The following is a 17219-nucleotide window of genomic DNA, read 5'->3' as shown; positions in this document are numbered from 1 at the left end:
CTATAAATCGATATACAAGAGTTACATCACCTAAGAGATTACAAGTGAATCAAATTGGAATCGATTAATTTCGCATTCAATGACGATCTATTAACATACATTTGAATAATTTGGGATCTATTACAAAATCATGTTACACATTTTGAAATTATAACGAAACAGTGAGGGCCGCAAATATTTATAGTGAACGTATTGAAAAGTTATGGGTCTGATTTATTATACCTATGTTAAAATTGGGATCGATTATACATGTTGGCGGTTCCACAGATTTTACGATACCTTGTGTTGGGAGAGAGGCTTCGAGAGTGAAATATTTTTACCAAGGTTTTAGGGTAACCGGTTTATGTAAGTATGGTAAAAATTCTGGGTGGTGTCTGCAAGAAATTGTGGTGATAAAACCATCATTTGGTGATAGAGTGACATTTATTTTTTATGTTTTAACAAAATAATAAATTGATCATAAATTGCCTTGGCAATTAAAATACACTTAACATTGCTAAAATCCTAGGTTAGCGAATAGAAGTTTGGGTCAAATAGATAAAAATCTAATGATCTAGGCTTACATGCAACAAGAGGAATAATTATTGCATACCATTCGAATAATTTACAAGAACTTACATAAGAATTGTGTCGAGTTAAATGTTCAATTAAAAGAACACCGATTATCGCGAACGCAAACCCGCCCTAACCTAGACCTTAACCCAGAATACCTCAAATGGACCATGAGGTTCTTCCATAAAGTAGGGAGTCAGTCACAGTCTACTCTACAGTACATGAATTTTTAATACCTTTGGAGAATGACTCTTAAAACGAGACGAGCGGTAATGTATGATGTTGCATAATAATTATTGTTTTATTCATTTTTCTTTCTGGGTAACCTGTAACGAGATCACCATATAGAAAGGGAAAGTGATATGTCACCGTTACAACTGAGAGAGGGAAAGATGCTTGTGCCGAATTGCATGATGGGTGGGAACCATATGAGTGAATTTCGGGTTTTGATTAGCCAGTATAAAATGGGTGAAATTTCAAGCAAGACGTTAGTCCTATTGAGATTTTCATTGTGACTCCTTTATAGTTGTTCAGCAATCATGGCCCTTAAGGTAAGTTTTAATTTTTCAGTATAATTTTAATCCATATTTTTTAAATTTTTAGTTCGTTATTCTCGCATTTACCCTCGCTTGTGCAAATGCAGGAGATCTCCTCGCTCAGCCACAGCTCCATTACTCTCCAGCCCCAGCTGTTAGCTCTTCATATTTCCAACAATCTTCAGCCCCCTTGACTGTCACTAAAACCATTGCTGGTACTTTTTTCATGGCTCAACCATCACTAAGTTATTAATTTTTCCTTTTCACAGCGCAACCACTCGCTTACCATGCTGCCCCAGCTGCAGTAGCGGTCCAAACACCCCACATAGGGCTCACCCAACAATCACTAACCAGATCCCTTGGAGGAGCCCAGTCTCTCTCCACCTACTCGAAAGCTGTAGACAGTGCCTACTCTAGCGTACGCAAATACGACACCAGGATCACCAACGATGCCATCTCTCCCGCGCTCTACAGTGCACCAGCTCAATATATCACCAGAGCTTCAGCTCCAGTGATTTACGGAGCACCATCCCCAGTGATTACCAAGTCTTATGCTGCGCCTGCTTCGATTTTATCCTACGCATCCCCAGGACCAGTTGTTTATGGTGCGCACACCCCGCTGGTTACCAAGACTTATGCAACACCTGCTCCAGTAGTCTCTTTCGCCTCTGCTCCAGTTATCTCTAAAACCTACTCTGCGCCCGCCCAAGTGTTGTCTTACGGAGCTCCAGCTCCTTTGTTAACTAAGGCTGTCTCTGCACCAGTTGTGGCTAAGGCTGCAGTGGCCTATTCTCCTGCTGGTTTAGTGGCCCACACTAATTTCCAGGGATATGGCATTGAATATCACTATTAAAGGAGAATAGACTTGCTGGAATAGACTGGCTGTTTGTAGTTTTGTATTTATTATTTTTTTAATATAGTGTTTTCAATTATTTTTTTGGTTTTTATTGATTTCGATTTTGGGATTATTCAGATTAGATAGGGAGCCCATCTTGTATCTGAAGAAGTATAACAAACTATTGTTGTTACTGGTGTCATTTTAGCAGGATGATGATATTTAATGTAACTGTAACTAACTTGCTTTCAATTTATAACTAATTACGAAATTACACCTGTTTAGTCAGCGGTTTCGATAACAAAAACTTTTAATTTATTTACCTAATTTAGAAAAAAAAATTAAGTAACTATTATTTCATCTTTTTACTGTGGCAAACAGTTGAAAAATATGAAGCCAAATGAAACATATAATGATGTAATATGTTAACTTTAGGAGATTTAGAGGCAACTCCAAACTTCTAGCAAAATTTATTCTCTCTCTCTTTCCTTCTCTCTGGAGGAACCGAATGAACAATTTTTTTTTTTTTAATTTGAAAACTTCTAGAAACTTATGGAACAATTCTATTTACTACTGGTAACAATATATTGTTCTAATTGTTATGCTCGAGGAGTGGAAAGAATGAAACCTCAGAACTTTATCTTCCTCTTTCTTACATTGATAGATAGTGAAAGAACAAATGAAAAGTGCGGGGTTATCACGTTTTGCATTTGACCAATTTGAGACAAGAAAGTTTGTATAATCTATTAAAGGAAATAAACAGCCGATTAGGTTGATTTTTTCATGGTTGTTGCATCACAAATGAAACAAATAAATGAAATGATATTACTAGATTGTTGATTATCAAATTATTGGAAAACCTTGAGCACCCCTTGGAAATCAAATTATATTTCTTAAAACTATATTTTTCTATTCGAAAACAAAATTTCATTGAAATCTGCAAAAATTTTTCAAACGGTTTTAGTTCTCAAACATGAATACCGTGGCAAATTTACGTAAATTCCTAGAGAAAACCCGAATAAAGCTCTCGGTGTACATAAAAGTTTTTCTGAATATGCGTAGAAGTTTTAAAGAAAACTATGAAGTTCCTGAAAATTTTAGGACGTATCTGTATGCTGCGGATGTATGCTGAGACGTAAAACTGAAGATATTGGTAAATAAATAATAAGTACAGGAGAAATATAATTCCAATAATAGAGTAAGCAGACTCGGTTTTTTAAATTTCTTGTAAATTTGATAGCAAGATAATTTTCATGGAAATAGAGAAACTGATCAACGGCCTGTTGTGATTTCGTTGTATCTATGGAAATTATCTTACCGGTAAATTTACCAGGAGTTTGAAAAACTGCAAAGGATTTCGAACTGAACTAAAAACTTCTCTTTAACGCTACAACACCAATAAAACGATAGTTTACAACAAATGTCTTTCAAATTTATTTACAATCATTTTTTAAAGTCGTCTGCCAACGTGTTTACAAATAAATAAATAAATTGTCTACAACGCAATCACATCTTCTTTACCAAGCGGGGGCAGCGTAGCTGGACACCACAGGTTGGGCAATAGTTTTGGTTACCACAGGAGCGGAGTAAGCTACAGCTGGGGAAGAGTACGCTACAGATGGAGCGGAGTAGGCTACTGAGGGAGCAGAATAAGCTACAGAAGGAGCGGAGTAAGCCAGAGCTGGAGCAGCCTTGGCTACAATTGGTGCAGAGTAGGCGGCCACAGCTGGGGCACTGTAGGCTACAGCTGGGGCAGAATAGCTGCTGATAATTGGAGCTGCCTTAGCTAAGATAGGGGCAGAGTAGGTGGAGACTACAGAGGGTGCTGAGTGAGTGGTGTAGGTTGAAACCACGGATTTGGAAACTGAGGGAGCAGCATAGGTGGCTACAGGGGCAGCATAAGTTTTAGTCAAAACGGGGGCTGGGGCGGAGTAAGTTGACACTACAGCTGGGGCTGGGGCGACGATGGACTTAGTGATGATGGGAGCAGTTGCGGCGTAGCTGGTGGCGATTTGAGTTGGGTGGCTCTGGTAGGTGGAGCTGACCGATTTGGAGACTACAGCTGGGGCTGAGTAGGCAGCTACGGCTGGAGCAGCATAGCTAGTTATGGCTGGGGCAGCATAACTGGTTACTGCAGGTGCAGCGTAACTGGCAATTGCTGGAGCTGAGTAGGAAAGAGCAGTGGGTTGGTGGAGAAACCCAGCGTTAGCGAAAGCCAAAGTGGCGGCAAGGACGACAAGCTAGTGGAGAAAATTGATTAGTATCATTTGAGTCTATAATTATCGTGTAGTCTGATGTTTTATTTTCTCGCAGCACTTACTTTGAAAGCCATTGTTGATCGTTCGGTTTGTTTCTCAAAACTGATACAATTCCGCACAAATCTTCGAATTTTATACAAAATTTGCTAAGGATACAGCAGTCAAATCTCCTTGGGCGTGGAATCAACTTTCGCCCAAAAAAATCTTGTAGGCTAAAGCAGAGCACGCATCACGGTCGACTCGTTCATTAAAAATATAGGTACTACCCATATTACAGAGTTACTGGTTAATCGTAAAAGCCGGTGATATATTAATTAATTTTTGCTAATGTATGCTTTTTACACTTTAATATGCACTCTTTACCCAGTTTTTTTGGGTCGAAATACTAAACATTCAATATAATTTATATTCACAAAAAAAAATTTGGCAGCGCTACTGAGAATTCATCTTACATATAATTCTGATATAGCCTGGATCAATTTGCCAACATATCGACTTAGTAATTAAACAAAAGAATCGTTTTATTGGTTGATTAATTAGGTAGTAATTCGTTAAACAGGAAGCGTAAATTTTAAGTTTTTTTTGTATATAATCAATTGAATGATAATAATTGTTAAATTAATTTACTTCCTGCATGTGGTATAATTATTTTAGTATGTGTCTACTGACAAAACTAAAATTTCCAGTGTTTTTATGAAATGTTTTTATTAGAATTATTCTCATGAAATGGAACAAAAGTAACTTACATAGGGATTTAATATTTAATATTACATAAACAGTCATTAAAAAACTAGAAACCTTTAAGTCATCAAGTTTCAAGATGCGTAACATTTACGGATTACAAATTTTGGAGGCATTAATCTTAATGACGACTGTTACAGCAGAAGGATATAAAATACCCGAACCTGATCTCAAAATGTATCAGTTCCATATCAAAAACAACAATAGCAACAGAAAAAAAATTGCAGTGAAAGTAAGCAAATTTATAATTAAAAAAAATAAATATCATAATATAATTTAAATTTTATTAGTTCGCGATTCTATTAGCTATCCTCACTATAGTTAATGCAGGAGTAATCTCAACCCCCCCAGAGATCATTTCCGCCTACCCAGCCCCTACCTATCCCATAGTAACTACTGGAGTCAACCGTGCAGTTGTCTCAAGCTATGCCGCCAGTGTAGCTTCAGTAGCTTACTCGGATCCAGTAGCCTACACAACTCCTGCATATCCCTCAACTGCCATTAGCTATGCACCTGCTACAGGATATGCAGTACTATCGTCTATTAATTATGCAGCAACTCCTGTAGGTTACTCAGCGCTAGTACCAGTGGCATATGTTGCTCCTGCAGTAGCGGCTTATGGGGCTGCTCCTGCTCTTTCTACTTATTCAACTCCAACTTTAGGTTCTACAGATTATGGCTCTACGGTGGCTGATTGTTAGATTATTCGAGTTACATAATTTAATAATAAAGATTTTGTTGAAATTTCGGAACTTTTTTTGACGATTACAGGCGAATAGTATAGACTCATTGAAACTAACGTTTCGCTGAAGAAATCATTACATTTTTTTTCCATGAATAATTCAAGATATTTGACGGGTATTTTTTCTCTTATTTAAGAATTTTCTTTTGTTAGTGTAATAATTTTTCAGGACTCTTAAAATTCTTTGGATTTGTTTGAGATTTTTCCAAATTCCTCAAAGATTCACTATATTTGATTTCTTGAATCAAACTTTTTTTGAAATTAATTTAAATAGTGTTCATAGGAGATTTCCATCAATTATATAAACCTTGTCTATTATTCAATTATTATATTCTTCCGACATATACCAAGTTAATGAACGTTTATTTTCATGATGAAACTCACTATTAAAAACTAATTAAAACCAATAAACACATTTTACGATATTTTATTTACACAAAGTTTAATTACCAAGAAGATCCGTAAGATTCTAAAGCTGGAGCACGGTATGAAGATATAGCCGGTACTGCATGCGCAGAGCTGTACGAAGAGGCATATCCAGATAAAGCTGAGGCACTGAAGGTTGAAGCAATTGGAGTGCCATAGGTCGAAACTGCTGGGCCGTTGTAGGAAGAAATAATTGGTACTGATGCACTTGGTGCACTGTAGGTTGAATCAATTTGAGCTGATGCAGCTGGTAAGCTGTAGGTTGAGACTGCTGGGGCACTGTAGTCAGAGACAGCTGGGGCGTTGTAGGCAGAAACTGCTGGAGCACTATAGGCAGACACAGCCGGGGCACTGTACGATGAGTAAGCAGGACCAGAGTGGCTAATTGGGAATGAATATCTAGCAAAGGAGGGTGTAACAGAGTTACTAATAATGGGTGCAGAGTAGGCTGAAGGTACTACTGGAGAGGAAATGAAAGATGATTCGAAGTTGCTGGCTCTAGCCAAGGCCAAGGTGGCTGCAAGGATGACAAACTGAAAATCACGAGATAAATTTAACATTATAAAGCATCTGAATCTTTATGACTATCAAATCTGTATTTTTTTTATTGAAATCATTGAAGAGCGTCATTTTTTCTTAAATTTACTCAGATTTGAATGTACTTAAAAATGATTAACTAATTGTTTAAATATTTAATACAAGACATTTTTACAGAATATTCAAAAATACTCAACTTACTTACCTTTAATGACATTTTTCTTTATTTGCTTCTCTACTCGATTTTGCAATAATGAAATCCCTAGTCAGTCCCAAAATCTTTTATACCAATTTTGCTCGAAGATTATATAACAAATTGACAAACTTTAATCACCAATGAATATTTATATCCCAAATTTGAACAATTTTTTTCTCGCAGTCTATGGAATCTTTCCGATAATTGGACATTTATAAATCTAAATTTAGAACCAAAACCATGTTTTAATCATCCCAATCGGCCATAATGATAAAACAACATTATGCAACACATCTGTTAACAGTACGAGCCATTGAGAACAGGTATAACTATTAATTAGCAAAGTTTACCTAATCGTATCATATTTATAAAATAATAATAAATTAAAATTATATTGAAGGTCCTTTGACCAGGTGTTCAACCATTTGCAGAAAAATCTAGCAGTTATTGCCTTGCTCATACAAATGTTTCATCACACGTGTATATATTTATGATGTTTTTAAAAGAATTTAGAAACGATAAATTTTCTTACGGAAAACAACTTTTTTGTTATGTATCATTAACAAAATCCTGAATATATTTATTTACTGCAAACATCATTGTAGTGCTATGTAAAATGTTGTGTTAAAAAAAACATACTGACTTATTACCACCTTAAAATCCCCCTTAAACATCCAGATTTTTGGTATTTTAGAGCAAATGTAAATGATGGATAAACCTTCCCAATGGTGTCCCTAAAAAGGAATCGCAGACGGTTGGATTACCTTGAATTTAATATCGAAAGTTATGGCTGTTTGGTTTATTACACTGAAAATGTCATCGGTCTGGTAGAAACTGAGAATTATTAAAATGCATTTCGCAATTAAAGATGAGACAAAAATACCGATAAAAATGGGGAAAATATAGGAGAAGAGTCTGTGGGAGATTTGGATGCCAAGAAAGAAGTTGGCTGCTTTTGGTCATTTTAGGCCATTAAGTGCATTAAGGGAGAATTGTATTTAAATATATGAAAATGGATCTTTTGCCTTACTCTTCGTTGATTTTAAAGTGATATAAGTTTTACAGAAAGCTGCATTATTCTGATAGATTTTTTTTGAAATTTCTTTGATGCAAATTGAAAAAAATTCTGAGTGGTCTTTTCCTGAGAAGGATTTTGGAAAAAATCATTTTCTTGAGGTCTTAATAGGACTTTGTACATTTTCGGACGTTCATCATGGTTTTCTATGTGAATTTTCTGGCATTTTTGTAAGCCTAAAGCACCTGTAGCCTGACCTCGAATCGATCTATCAAATTAAAAAATGGGAAAATGAGATAGAAAATGGATAATTGCACCATGTTTCAGCTTATTTTGTCATAAATAGTGATTATTTATGTACTAATTACTGCTTCAGAACAAAGATCTTACTATTATAAATTTATAAGACGTTCATAAGGCGGATTATAAAAACATCGATTTGGTGGGGGAAATTGGCTCAACATTTCACTTGGCCAGAAACAGTTAGAAGAAGTCAATTACAGTAAGTTATCTTATATACAAAAATCTCAAAATTCTAATTATATTGTATTTTAGGACATGACAATTAGCCTCTATCGAGTGGCAAAATTTTTCATGCTCCCCACAGGAGTATGGAAAATTCCATTATCTCAGCAACACTATTTACAAAAACTCTATTCTACGTATTCAATTTTCATTCAAGTCGCTTATATTTGGTACAACTTATCGCTGATTTTAAGATTGTTTCAAATATGGGGCAATTATCCGACGTCAGAGCTTTACGGTTCCGTAATATTGGCAATCTTAATTTTGGAAATCAACTACAAAATCATGATTTATCTCAAAAATGGGATTCCTCACATGTTTAAAGAGGTTATCGAGAGGGAAGAACGAATTCTTAAAAGTGGGAATAAACGCGTTATCTCAATATATTTGAATCAAGTGAAATATTACAAAACCGCCACTTTTTGTCAGTGTTTTTGCAGTGCGTTTGGTATCTTTTATTTTACGGCCATGAATATGTACACAAAATATATTAAGGGAGTCAATGAGCATTTTATGTACGAGTTATGGTTCCCATTTAGTAAAGAAAAACACGATTTAATTGTGACAATTTACAACGTAGTAATAGCGTTGTGTGGGTTCTTATTCAACTGCGCATCTCAGACTCCTTTGCAGACTTTGATAGTGTTTGCTACTACGCATTTACAAATTTTGCAGCTGAATTTGAAGAGGTGTTTTAGTTCTGATGAGGAAAAAAATAAGGATGAAACTTCTTTACGCGATCTGATATTGGAACATACGTTTTTAATTCGGTAAAGAAAGAACGGTGTACAGAAGGTTTTGAAAATTGACTAATTTTAGATTTGTTAAAAACTTAAACGAAGCCATCAAAAATACAATCTTATTAGAATGGGCTTTGGAATCAATCCATGGGGCGGGTGCCCTTCTACAGCTTATTTCGGTTAAAACAATTATCGAAATCCCTTATGCCCTAATGTACCTGATTTTATTGATTACCAACCTAAGTGCCCTGGCGTGGAGTGCCAATGAATTGATTGTGGAGGTCGGTTAGGTTCAATTATTGCACTAGAAATCATTCTGTTTACATTCCTAGAGTCAAAACGTGGCAAACGCAGTATACGAAAGCAACTGGATGGACCAAAGTGAGCAAATAAAAAGAAATTTGTTATTTATGCTTATGAGGGCTCAGAAACCTTTGTCCATTGACGTGGGACCTTTTAGACCTATGGACACGGAGGCAGCTTTGACGGTATGTAAATATACAGGGTGTTTCTAAATTATGGTGCCAAATTTATATGGGAGGTAGATTACATCATTTTATGCCGAAAATTCTATATAAATATGAAAAATATACTTCTATTATTTTCCTTCAAAAAGTTTTTGTGATTTTATTGAAAATTGGTACACAAAATATGTCCGTCAGATGCAATAACAATTGATAAGTATATTATTTTTAGTTGCTATGGTAACCAAATAACAGGAGTGGTGTAGAGATTTTTTTAATAAGTTTTTTATGCGTGGACAAAATGCATTTTTGGTCAGTTTTTTTTAAAGTTTGCTTAAAAATATATAAAAAACAGTACTCCAATTTAAAATCGATAATGTGCTCCGTTTTTAAGAAAAATGACTAAATATGAGATATTGTATACTACTCATCTACTCACTTGCTCATTGAGATCAGTTTTTGGATATCCAGCTTGCCATGGTTTATTATTATTATTTGTTATTAATGTCAGTCTTTTAGATAAAAAAATTAAAACTTACAAAAAACTAGTAACAACACAACGAACTTAACAAATGTCACTATAGTATAAATTGTTCGAAATATTTTCCATCAACATAAATACAAGCCCTAACCTTTTTGAGGAAGTTAAATTATACCTTTCCTGTACTTTTCTATTCTTTTATCTCTGTAAACACAATCCTAATTCTTTGCCTTCAAAAAGTGTTCATTGGGGATTAGCCTACTGTATGTACACTTTCTCCATCACATTACTTGATAGAAAAAAATCTAAAGGATTTAGATTGGGGCTTCTTGGTGGTCATTTATATAAAGCATCATCACTACGACCAATCCATTTAGCAAGAAAAGTGTTATTTAAATATCTCCTAACATTTTTGGAGCAGTGGGTGGGAGCACCATCGTGCATAAGTCTAATTTTTTGACGTGTTTTCAAATCGATATCTTCCAGTATTTCTGGAAGTTGGTAGTTAAGAAGTTTAAATAATGAGAACCATTTAAATTTTGAGGTAATTCAACAGGACCCAAAATTGTAGTTCCCAAAGTTCCCACCCACAAATTTATTTTAAATTTATGTTGAGATTGGCTAACTATTGTTTCCCTGAGATTCCCTTCACTCCATCTGTGGTTGTTCCTTGAATTGAAAACTTCATCTTTTGTAAATGACGACTCATCAGTAAAGAGAATATTTTTCGCAAAATCTAATTCACGCTCTGTGTTATGGAGGGACCAGCCAATAGCAAAACGTTGTCCTTCCAAAATCCGTCGGTAGTAGTTCTTATACTTCTAATAAGTGGTACGGATATAGGAGTTGCTTTCTAGCTACCCTTCACGCTACAAAAGGAGATATACATATTCTGCATAGCATCCAGTTTTCTCGTACTTAACGTATTATCTTCTTTAAAACGCCTTAATATCTATTCTTGATTTTCTACAGTTGCTGTGCACGGTCTGCCAGTATTATTTTTAATGTTTCGAAAACTTCTTATCTCTCTAAGGCGACTCCCAATGGAAAAAACGGATGTCTTGAAGGAATTCTTCTATTAGGATACATTTCTTGGTAACATCTTTTAGCTACCCTAGAATTATTATTAGATTTGCCAAAAATTAAAGTCATAATGTCAGCATGTCAGTAAGTTTTTGGAAAGTGTATCTTTTAGCCATTGCTGTAAAAAAAATTACAAAATATTTAGAAACGAGCAACATAGCAGGAATTTAAAAGACTAACACTGACAACAGAAAATAATAAAAGAACATGGCAAAGTAAATATCCGAAACCTCAAAGCAATGGTGGATAAGCAGTGTGCAGTATCTTATACTTAGTCATTTTTCTCAAAAACTGTCCACATCATTGACTTTAAATCGGAGTACCGTTTTTTATATATTTTTGAACAAATTTTAAGAAAAACTGACCAAATATGCATTTTGTTCATGCACAAAAAATCTACTGGAAAAATCTTTAGACCACTCCTGTTATTTGGTTATCATAGCAACTAAAAATAATGCATTCATCAATTGTTGTTGCACTTGACGGAGATAATCTTGTGTACCAACTTTCAATAAAATCGCAAAAGTCCTTTGAAAAAAAATATGTTTCATATTTACATAGAATTTCTGGCATGAAATGACGTAATCTACTTCCCATATCAATTTAGCATCATAATTTAGAAACACCCCGTATATGTAATTTTAGTGTGATATAATTTATGTGATCCTATTGCAGACAGCGAAAGGAGCTTATAGTTATACTCAACTCGTAGCACATACAAGACATAGAGCAAAGTAGATGAATAGTTACCAAGACAAATTTGCATGTTTTGTGAAATTTTTTGAAGGCCTGTAGTCAAGAATATAATCAAAAATCAAGGAGTAGATACTTCTTAATGTACTAACGCCACAAAGAAATTACAATAATATAAATGCGTATCAAGAAAATTAAAATTGAATGTTGGAGCATAGCTGACTGATTTTACCGTTTCTATTATAGACAGAATGTCAATTGTTTCGGTTATTATTACCTTACATTGAAATTGAAGCCATAGCTGTCGTGTCCCCAATATATTGTTCTAAGTTTCATAGTGCTTAGAGGAGAATTAATATTTTTTCAAGTATTTTTTGAGACACCCTGTTTAATAAAGGAAGCTAATTTTATTATTATTAAGAGGCCTTGAAACTTTTATAACATATGTTTTTTTAACTTCATGATTCTCTTCAAGATAATAATAGGTCAGAAAGTTTTTGCATCTATTGTTTAAGAGTTTTTGTTTTAATCCAAGGAAGGCATCAATTTAAATTATTAACTAACTTAAAATCTAAAGAAAATATTATTTACTCGCTTAGAAAAGTTCTTCTAATCCTCAACACCAATTATTAGTGTTTCTAGAACATAGAACACACTTACATAGTTTTTTCAGTAAAATTTATACAGACAATGGCATTTAGCCTTTTCAAACGGACCAAATTCTTTATGCTTCCCACTGGAATTTGGAAAATTCCTACATCAAAAAAAAAAAATTACAGAAGATCTATTCTACGTATTCTGCTTTCATTCAAGTAATTTACATAACCTATAATCTATTCTTAATAATCAGATTAATTCAAATATGGGGCATTTACTTTTTGTCAGAGCTTTACGAATTTCTCATATTGGTCATTTTAATTCTGCAAATAAATTACAAAATTGTGATTTACCTCAAAAATGGAGTTCCTCAAATATTTGACGTTGTCATAAAGAGGGAGCGATGGATATTTAATAGTCGAGATAAGGAAATTGTTTCAATATATTTGCGTCAGGTAAAATACTATAAATTAGTCACCTTTTGTCAATGTTTCATTAGCAAGTTTGGAATTTTTTGGGGAGTGATGTTAAACTTGTATATGGAATATATGTATAAAGGGAATAAATGAGCATTTTATGTATTAACTATGGTTCCCATTTAATAAAGAAAAACCTGATGTACTCGTAACAATTTACAACCTAGTTTTGACCTTCTATGGATTTTTGTTCAACTGTGCCTCTCAGACTCTTCTACAGACATTTATGGTTTTTGTCTCTTCACAACTTGGGATTTTGCAGTTGAATTCGAGGAGGTGCTTTAATTCTGATTGGAAACTCAGTGGGTCTGAATCTTTCGAAGCGATTCATAGGCTGATAATGAAACACATTTTTAATTCGGTAAGAAGAGAAGATCAAACCCAGCAATAATACAAACGAAACCTTTATAAAAACCGTAACAAAAAATATTCATAGTATAAATATTAGTTTAAGAAAAAATACTTATATGGTAGCACTCTGATATACAGGATGTCCCAAAAACAATAGTACAAATGAATAATGGAAGCTAAAGGTAAAAAAATTGAAAAGAAATTAAAAGTTATAGTTTTTGATATGTTCAATTGTAAATTTCTCGAGATCTATTGCGTTTAGGTATAGAACATGGTACATGAAACACACTTAGAATTTTGCATAAAATTCAAAAATGGAATAAAAAATAGGTGTTGCCATTAAAAAAAAAACAAAGTTGGTGGTCGTACCTGATTTTTAGACTACCCTGTATACATGAATTTACTATCAAAAAAACCGAAAGAAAAAATAAAAATCGACGTGCTCGAAGATTTTGGCCGCATATGTTCGACATCTTAGTTATATGGACTATTCCATTCAAAACTTCCACACTGTATATAAAAATATATAATATAGTATATGTGTGTAAGAATAGAGTTCTGTTTAAGGCTGCAGAATGTGAACTAAGAAGATCTTAACTTTTTTAAAAATATCTTATACACCGATAAAGCTACATTTACGACAAAAGGTGTAGTATCAGCACAAAATAGTATAATGTGGAGTGATCATAATCCGAATTGGATAATTGAATGTAAAGGACAATACTCCTCAAGAGTAAACGTTTTCTGTGGTTTGTGAATCAAAAGATGATTGGGCCATATTTTTTCAGCGAAAGTTTAAATGCTGCCCATTTTCTGAGATTTCTACGAAATTAGTTTAGTGATGCATTTAATGAGTTTCCTCTTAATTATCGCTACAGTTTACATCTCCAATTTAATGGAGCACCCGTTCATAATGTGGTTAATGTGACAAATTTGTTAAATAATAATTTTCCCAAACGCTGGATCAGAGGAAATAGTTTTCTTATTCGTTAGCCGGCGCGATCTCCGGATATTACGCTTATGGACTTTTTCCTTTGGGCAACAATAAAAAATAAAGTTTATACCACAAGACTCTGGGCCCAGGAAAAGCTTCATACACGCATTACAGGAGTTTGTCGGAGCATAACTCAACATTAAATGATATATTGAGAAATAATCGTCGACGTATTAAAAAATATATATAGATAGTATGGGAGAATTTGAGGGTTAACTGAAAATACTAACATTTATCCCAAAAAACTGCTTTGTCCTAGTTAATATTAGGTGTATACCTATGACTCCGCGTTTTTTTACGCATTTTCAACTGCTTGAAACTGTATAAATTTATTACCAATGTTTATTAAAAATAATTTCCATCGTTAATGACAACATTTTCCCAGAGATTAGGCAGTTTATAGATTCCATCGTAAAAAAAATTCGTCAGTTTTGAAGCGATCCATTCATCAAGCCATTCTTGGACTTCTTGGCGATTCTGGAAGCGTTGCTCTGGCAAACCGTGAGCCATTGAACGGAAAAGGTGATAATCCGACGGGGCGATATCTGGCGAGTATGGCGGGTGCGGTAAGACTTCCCATTTGAAATCCTTCAAGGTGTTCTTGACTGGTTGAGCGACATGAGGCCTTGCGTTGTCATGAAGCAGTATGACTTTGTCGTGTCGATCCGCCCATTCTGGCCTCTTTACTGCGAGTTGATTACGCAACTGCACTAGTTGTTGGACGTAACGATTGGCAGTGACTGTTTCGCCAGGTTGGAGAAGCTCGTAATAGAGTACGCTGCGCTGGTCCCACCAAATGCAGAGCAATACCTTCTTCCCGTGGATATTTGGCTTTGCGGTTGAAGTTGTTGGCTCACCCGGGCTTACCCATGATTTTTTCCTCTTTGGATTGTCGAAGTAAAGCCATTTTTCATCTCCGGTCACGATACGATGTAGAAAAGACTTTCTTTGAAAACGTTCAAGCAAGATCTCACACGTCGTTTTTCGTTGCTCTTTGTTCCTTTCCGTCAATTCATAAGGCATCCATTTTCCTTCCTTCTGAATTTTTCCCATAGCGTGAAGACGAACCGAAAGCGTTTTCTGCGTGACGTTAAGGGAAGATGCGAGCTGTTCTTGCGTTTGCGCGGCGTCTTCGTCCAACAAAGCCTGCAGTTCTTCGTCTTCAAATTTTTTCGATGGCTTACCATGCTCCTTGTCGTTGAGGTCGAAATCACCTGATTTGAAGCGCTGAAACCATTGTTGGCAAGTTCTTATAGACGCAGCACCATTGCCATAAGCCTCAACGAGCATTTGGTGAGCGGCAGTGGCGTTTTTCTTAAGATGGAAAAGGAAGAGCAAAGCTTCCCGCAAATGATGTTTATTCGGCACAAAATTGGACATATTTAAACCTTAATTGAAAAGTTTTAAAAGGTCATATAGCAATTATCATATATAAATAGAAAGCTGGTAATACGGAGTAAAAAATGAAATAAAATTCCTTAAATAAAAAAATATTTTTTCAAAGAAAATAGAACTAGAAATAAAAACGCGGAGTCATAGGTATACACCTAATAATTTATTATTATATGTTAAAGTGACATTAACTTTAATTTATTGTAAAAAGCTTAGTTTTTAGTATTTAAACAGTTCAAAATTCTTTAATACTAACAATACATTTTTATTGAACAACAGAAGAACAATCAGTTTTATTGTTAAAATATATTTCTTGCCAACTTTAAAACTTATTTACATAAAGAACATGTTTTATTGATTTTCTTGAACATCCTGTACAGCAGAAAAATGAAAATCGGTACGGGTGGGTTTTAGGTCATTCTAATTGACATCTGCCTTTATCTTTATCTTAAAAAAAGCCCTAATAATGCTTCTTGAAATTTGATCCCATTAAAATGCATGCAATTTACCATGAGTATAGGTGAAGAGTAAACGTGTCCTTTAGATAAATGCGCATTTTGAATATCTAATTAACAAAAAAAAAAAAAAAAAAACGTCAAAATCGGCCAAAAAAAAAGGATTTTACGAGGGTGGTAAGTCCTTAACCCAGTCGCACTTTGGATGGTGATTTTTTTGTTAAAAATTTGTCTTATATTACAAAGACCTAATCTTAAAAAGTTTATGTCTAAAGATTGAGAATACTACGTTGGTTTGTGTTTGTTTTGGAACCGTTTTTAATTAATGCTTTTAGAGATTTTTTGAATATGGAAAAAATTTGTTACCAATAAGTGATTCAATATTTTCATTTGCAATGTCTTAGTCCATCCAACATTAAAGTGGAATTAAATTTTACTCTGGGGTAATCTGGTCCTTTGTTAACAACTGTAAAATATTGGGTGGCAGAGTTTAAGCGGGGTCGGACGAATTGCCAAGACGAATTGCGCAGTGGTCGATCCAATGAGGTGACCACTTCAGAAATTATGGAGAAAATCCACAAAACTGTATTGGAAGACAGTCAGCTAAAATTGTGCGAGTTAGTAGATATGATAAGTACTTTAAAAAGTACTTTACATCGTATTTTAACCGAACAATTGAATATGAGAAAGCTGTGCAGAAGATGAGTATCATGGTTCCTCACAATTGAACGAAAACAGCGCCATGAGGATGTTTCAAGGAAGTGTGTGGTAAAGTTTCGCAGCAATAAAGCCGAGTTTTTGCGTCTATTCATAACTATGAATCAAACATGGGTCCATCATTTCACACCTGAGATAAAAGCGCCGTCAAAACAATGGACTCAAAGGAAAGAATCGGCTTCAAAGAAGACGAAAACCGTTCCATCTGCAAGAAAAGTGATGGTGTCAGTTTTTTGGAATGCAAGTGGGATCATTTTTATTGACCATTTCCCTAAAGGAAAAATAATAAACGGAAAATATTATACAAATCTATTGCAGCGTTTGAGTGAAGAAATTTTAAAAAAAGTCCGCATTTGGTGAAAAAGAAAGTCTTGTTTATCAAAATAACGCACCAGTCCACACTTCTGTCATCG

General features: G+C 34.6%; 5 protein-coding genes across 5 annotated transcripts in view; 3 read left to right on the top strand and 2 right to left on the bottom strand.

The window, feature by feature from the left end:
* LOC136410343 (rab-like protein 6) overlaps positions 1-17219 on the top strand; it is a 58710-nt gene that overhangs the window by 32511 nt on the left and 8980 nt on the right. The gene's annotated exons all lie outside the window — the stretch shown is intronic.
* LOC136408821 (larval/pupal cuticle protein H1C-like) lies at positions 892-2014 on the top strand. The gene is made up of 3 exons (XM_066389998.1): positions 892-1103; positions 1156-1303; positions 1358-2014. The coding sequence occupies exons 1-3, from the start codon at positions 1092-1094 to the stop codon at positions 1939-1941; spliced, it is 744 nt and encodes a 247-aa protein (XP_066246095.1). The 5' UTR covers positions 892-1091; the 3' UTR covers positions 1942-2014.
* LOC136409125 (cuticle protein 16.5) lies at positions 3356-4271 on the bottom strand. The gene is made up of 2 exons (XM_066390452.1): positions 4244-4271; positions 3356-4163 (listed from the first exon to the last, which is right to left on the bottom strand). Exons 1-2 carry the CDS (start codon positions 4253-4255, stop codon positions 3441-3443), a joined length of 735 nt encoding a protein of 244 aa, XP_066246549.1. The 5' UTR covers positions 4256-4271; the 3' UTR covers positions 3356-3440.
* Positions 6111-6844, bottom strand: LOC136412679 (vitelline membrane protein Vm26Ab-like). Its single transcript, XM_066395864.1, has 2 exons — positions 6833-6844; positions 6111-6623 (listed from the first exon to the last, which is right to left on the bottom strand). The coding sequence occupies exons 1-2, from the start codon at positions 6842-6844 to the stop codon at positions 6111-6113; spliced, it is 525 nt and encodes a 174-aa protein (XP_066251961.1).
* LOC136412600 (odorant receptor 10-like) lies at positions 8397-9618 on the top strand. Its single transcript, XM_066395750.1, has 3 exons — positions 8397-9133; positions 9183-9384; positions 9436-9618. Exons 1-3 carry the CDS (start codon positions 8397-8399, stop codon positions 9616-9618), a joined length of 1122 nt encoding a protein of 373 aa, XP_066251847.1.

This window comes from Euwallacea similis, chromosome 1 (assembly GCF_039881205.1).
Source record: "Euwallacea similis isolate ESF13 chromosome 1, ESF131.1, whole genome shotgun sequence".
NCBI lineage: Eukaryota > Metazoa > Arthropoda > Insecta > Coleoptera > Curculionidae > Euwallacea > Euwallacea similis.
This window is presented reverse-complemented; position numbering and strand designations above follow the sequence as displayed.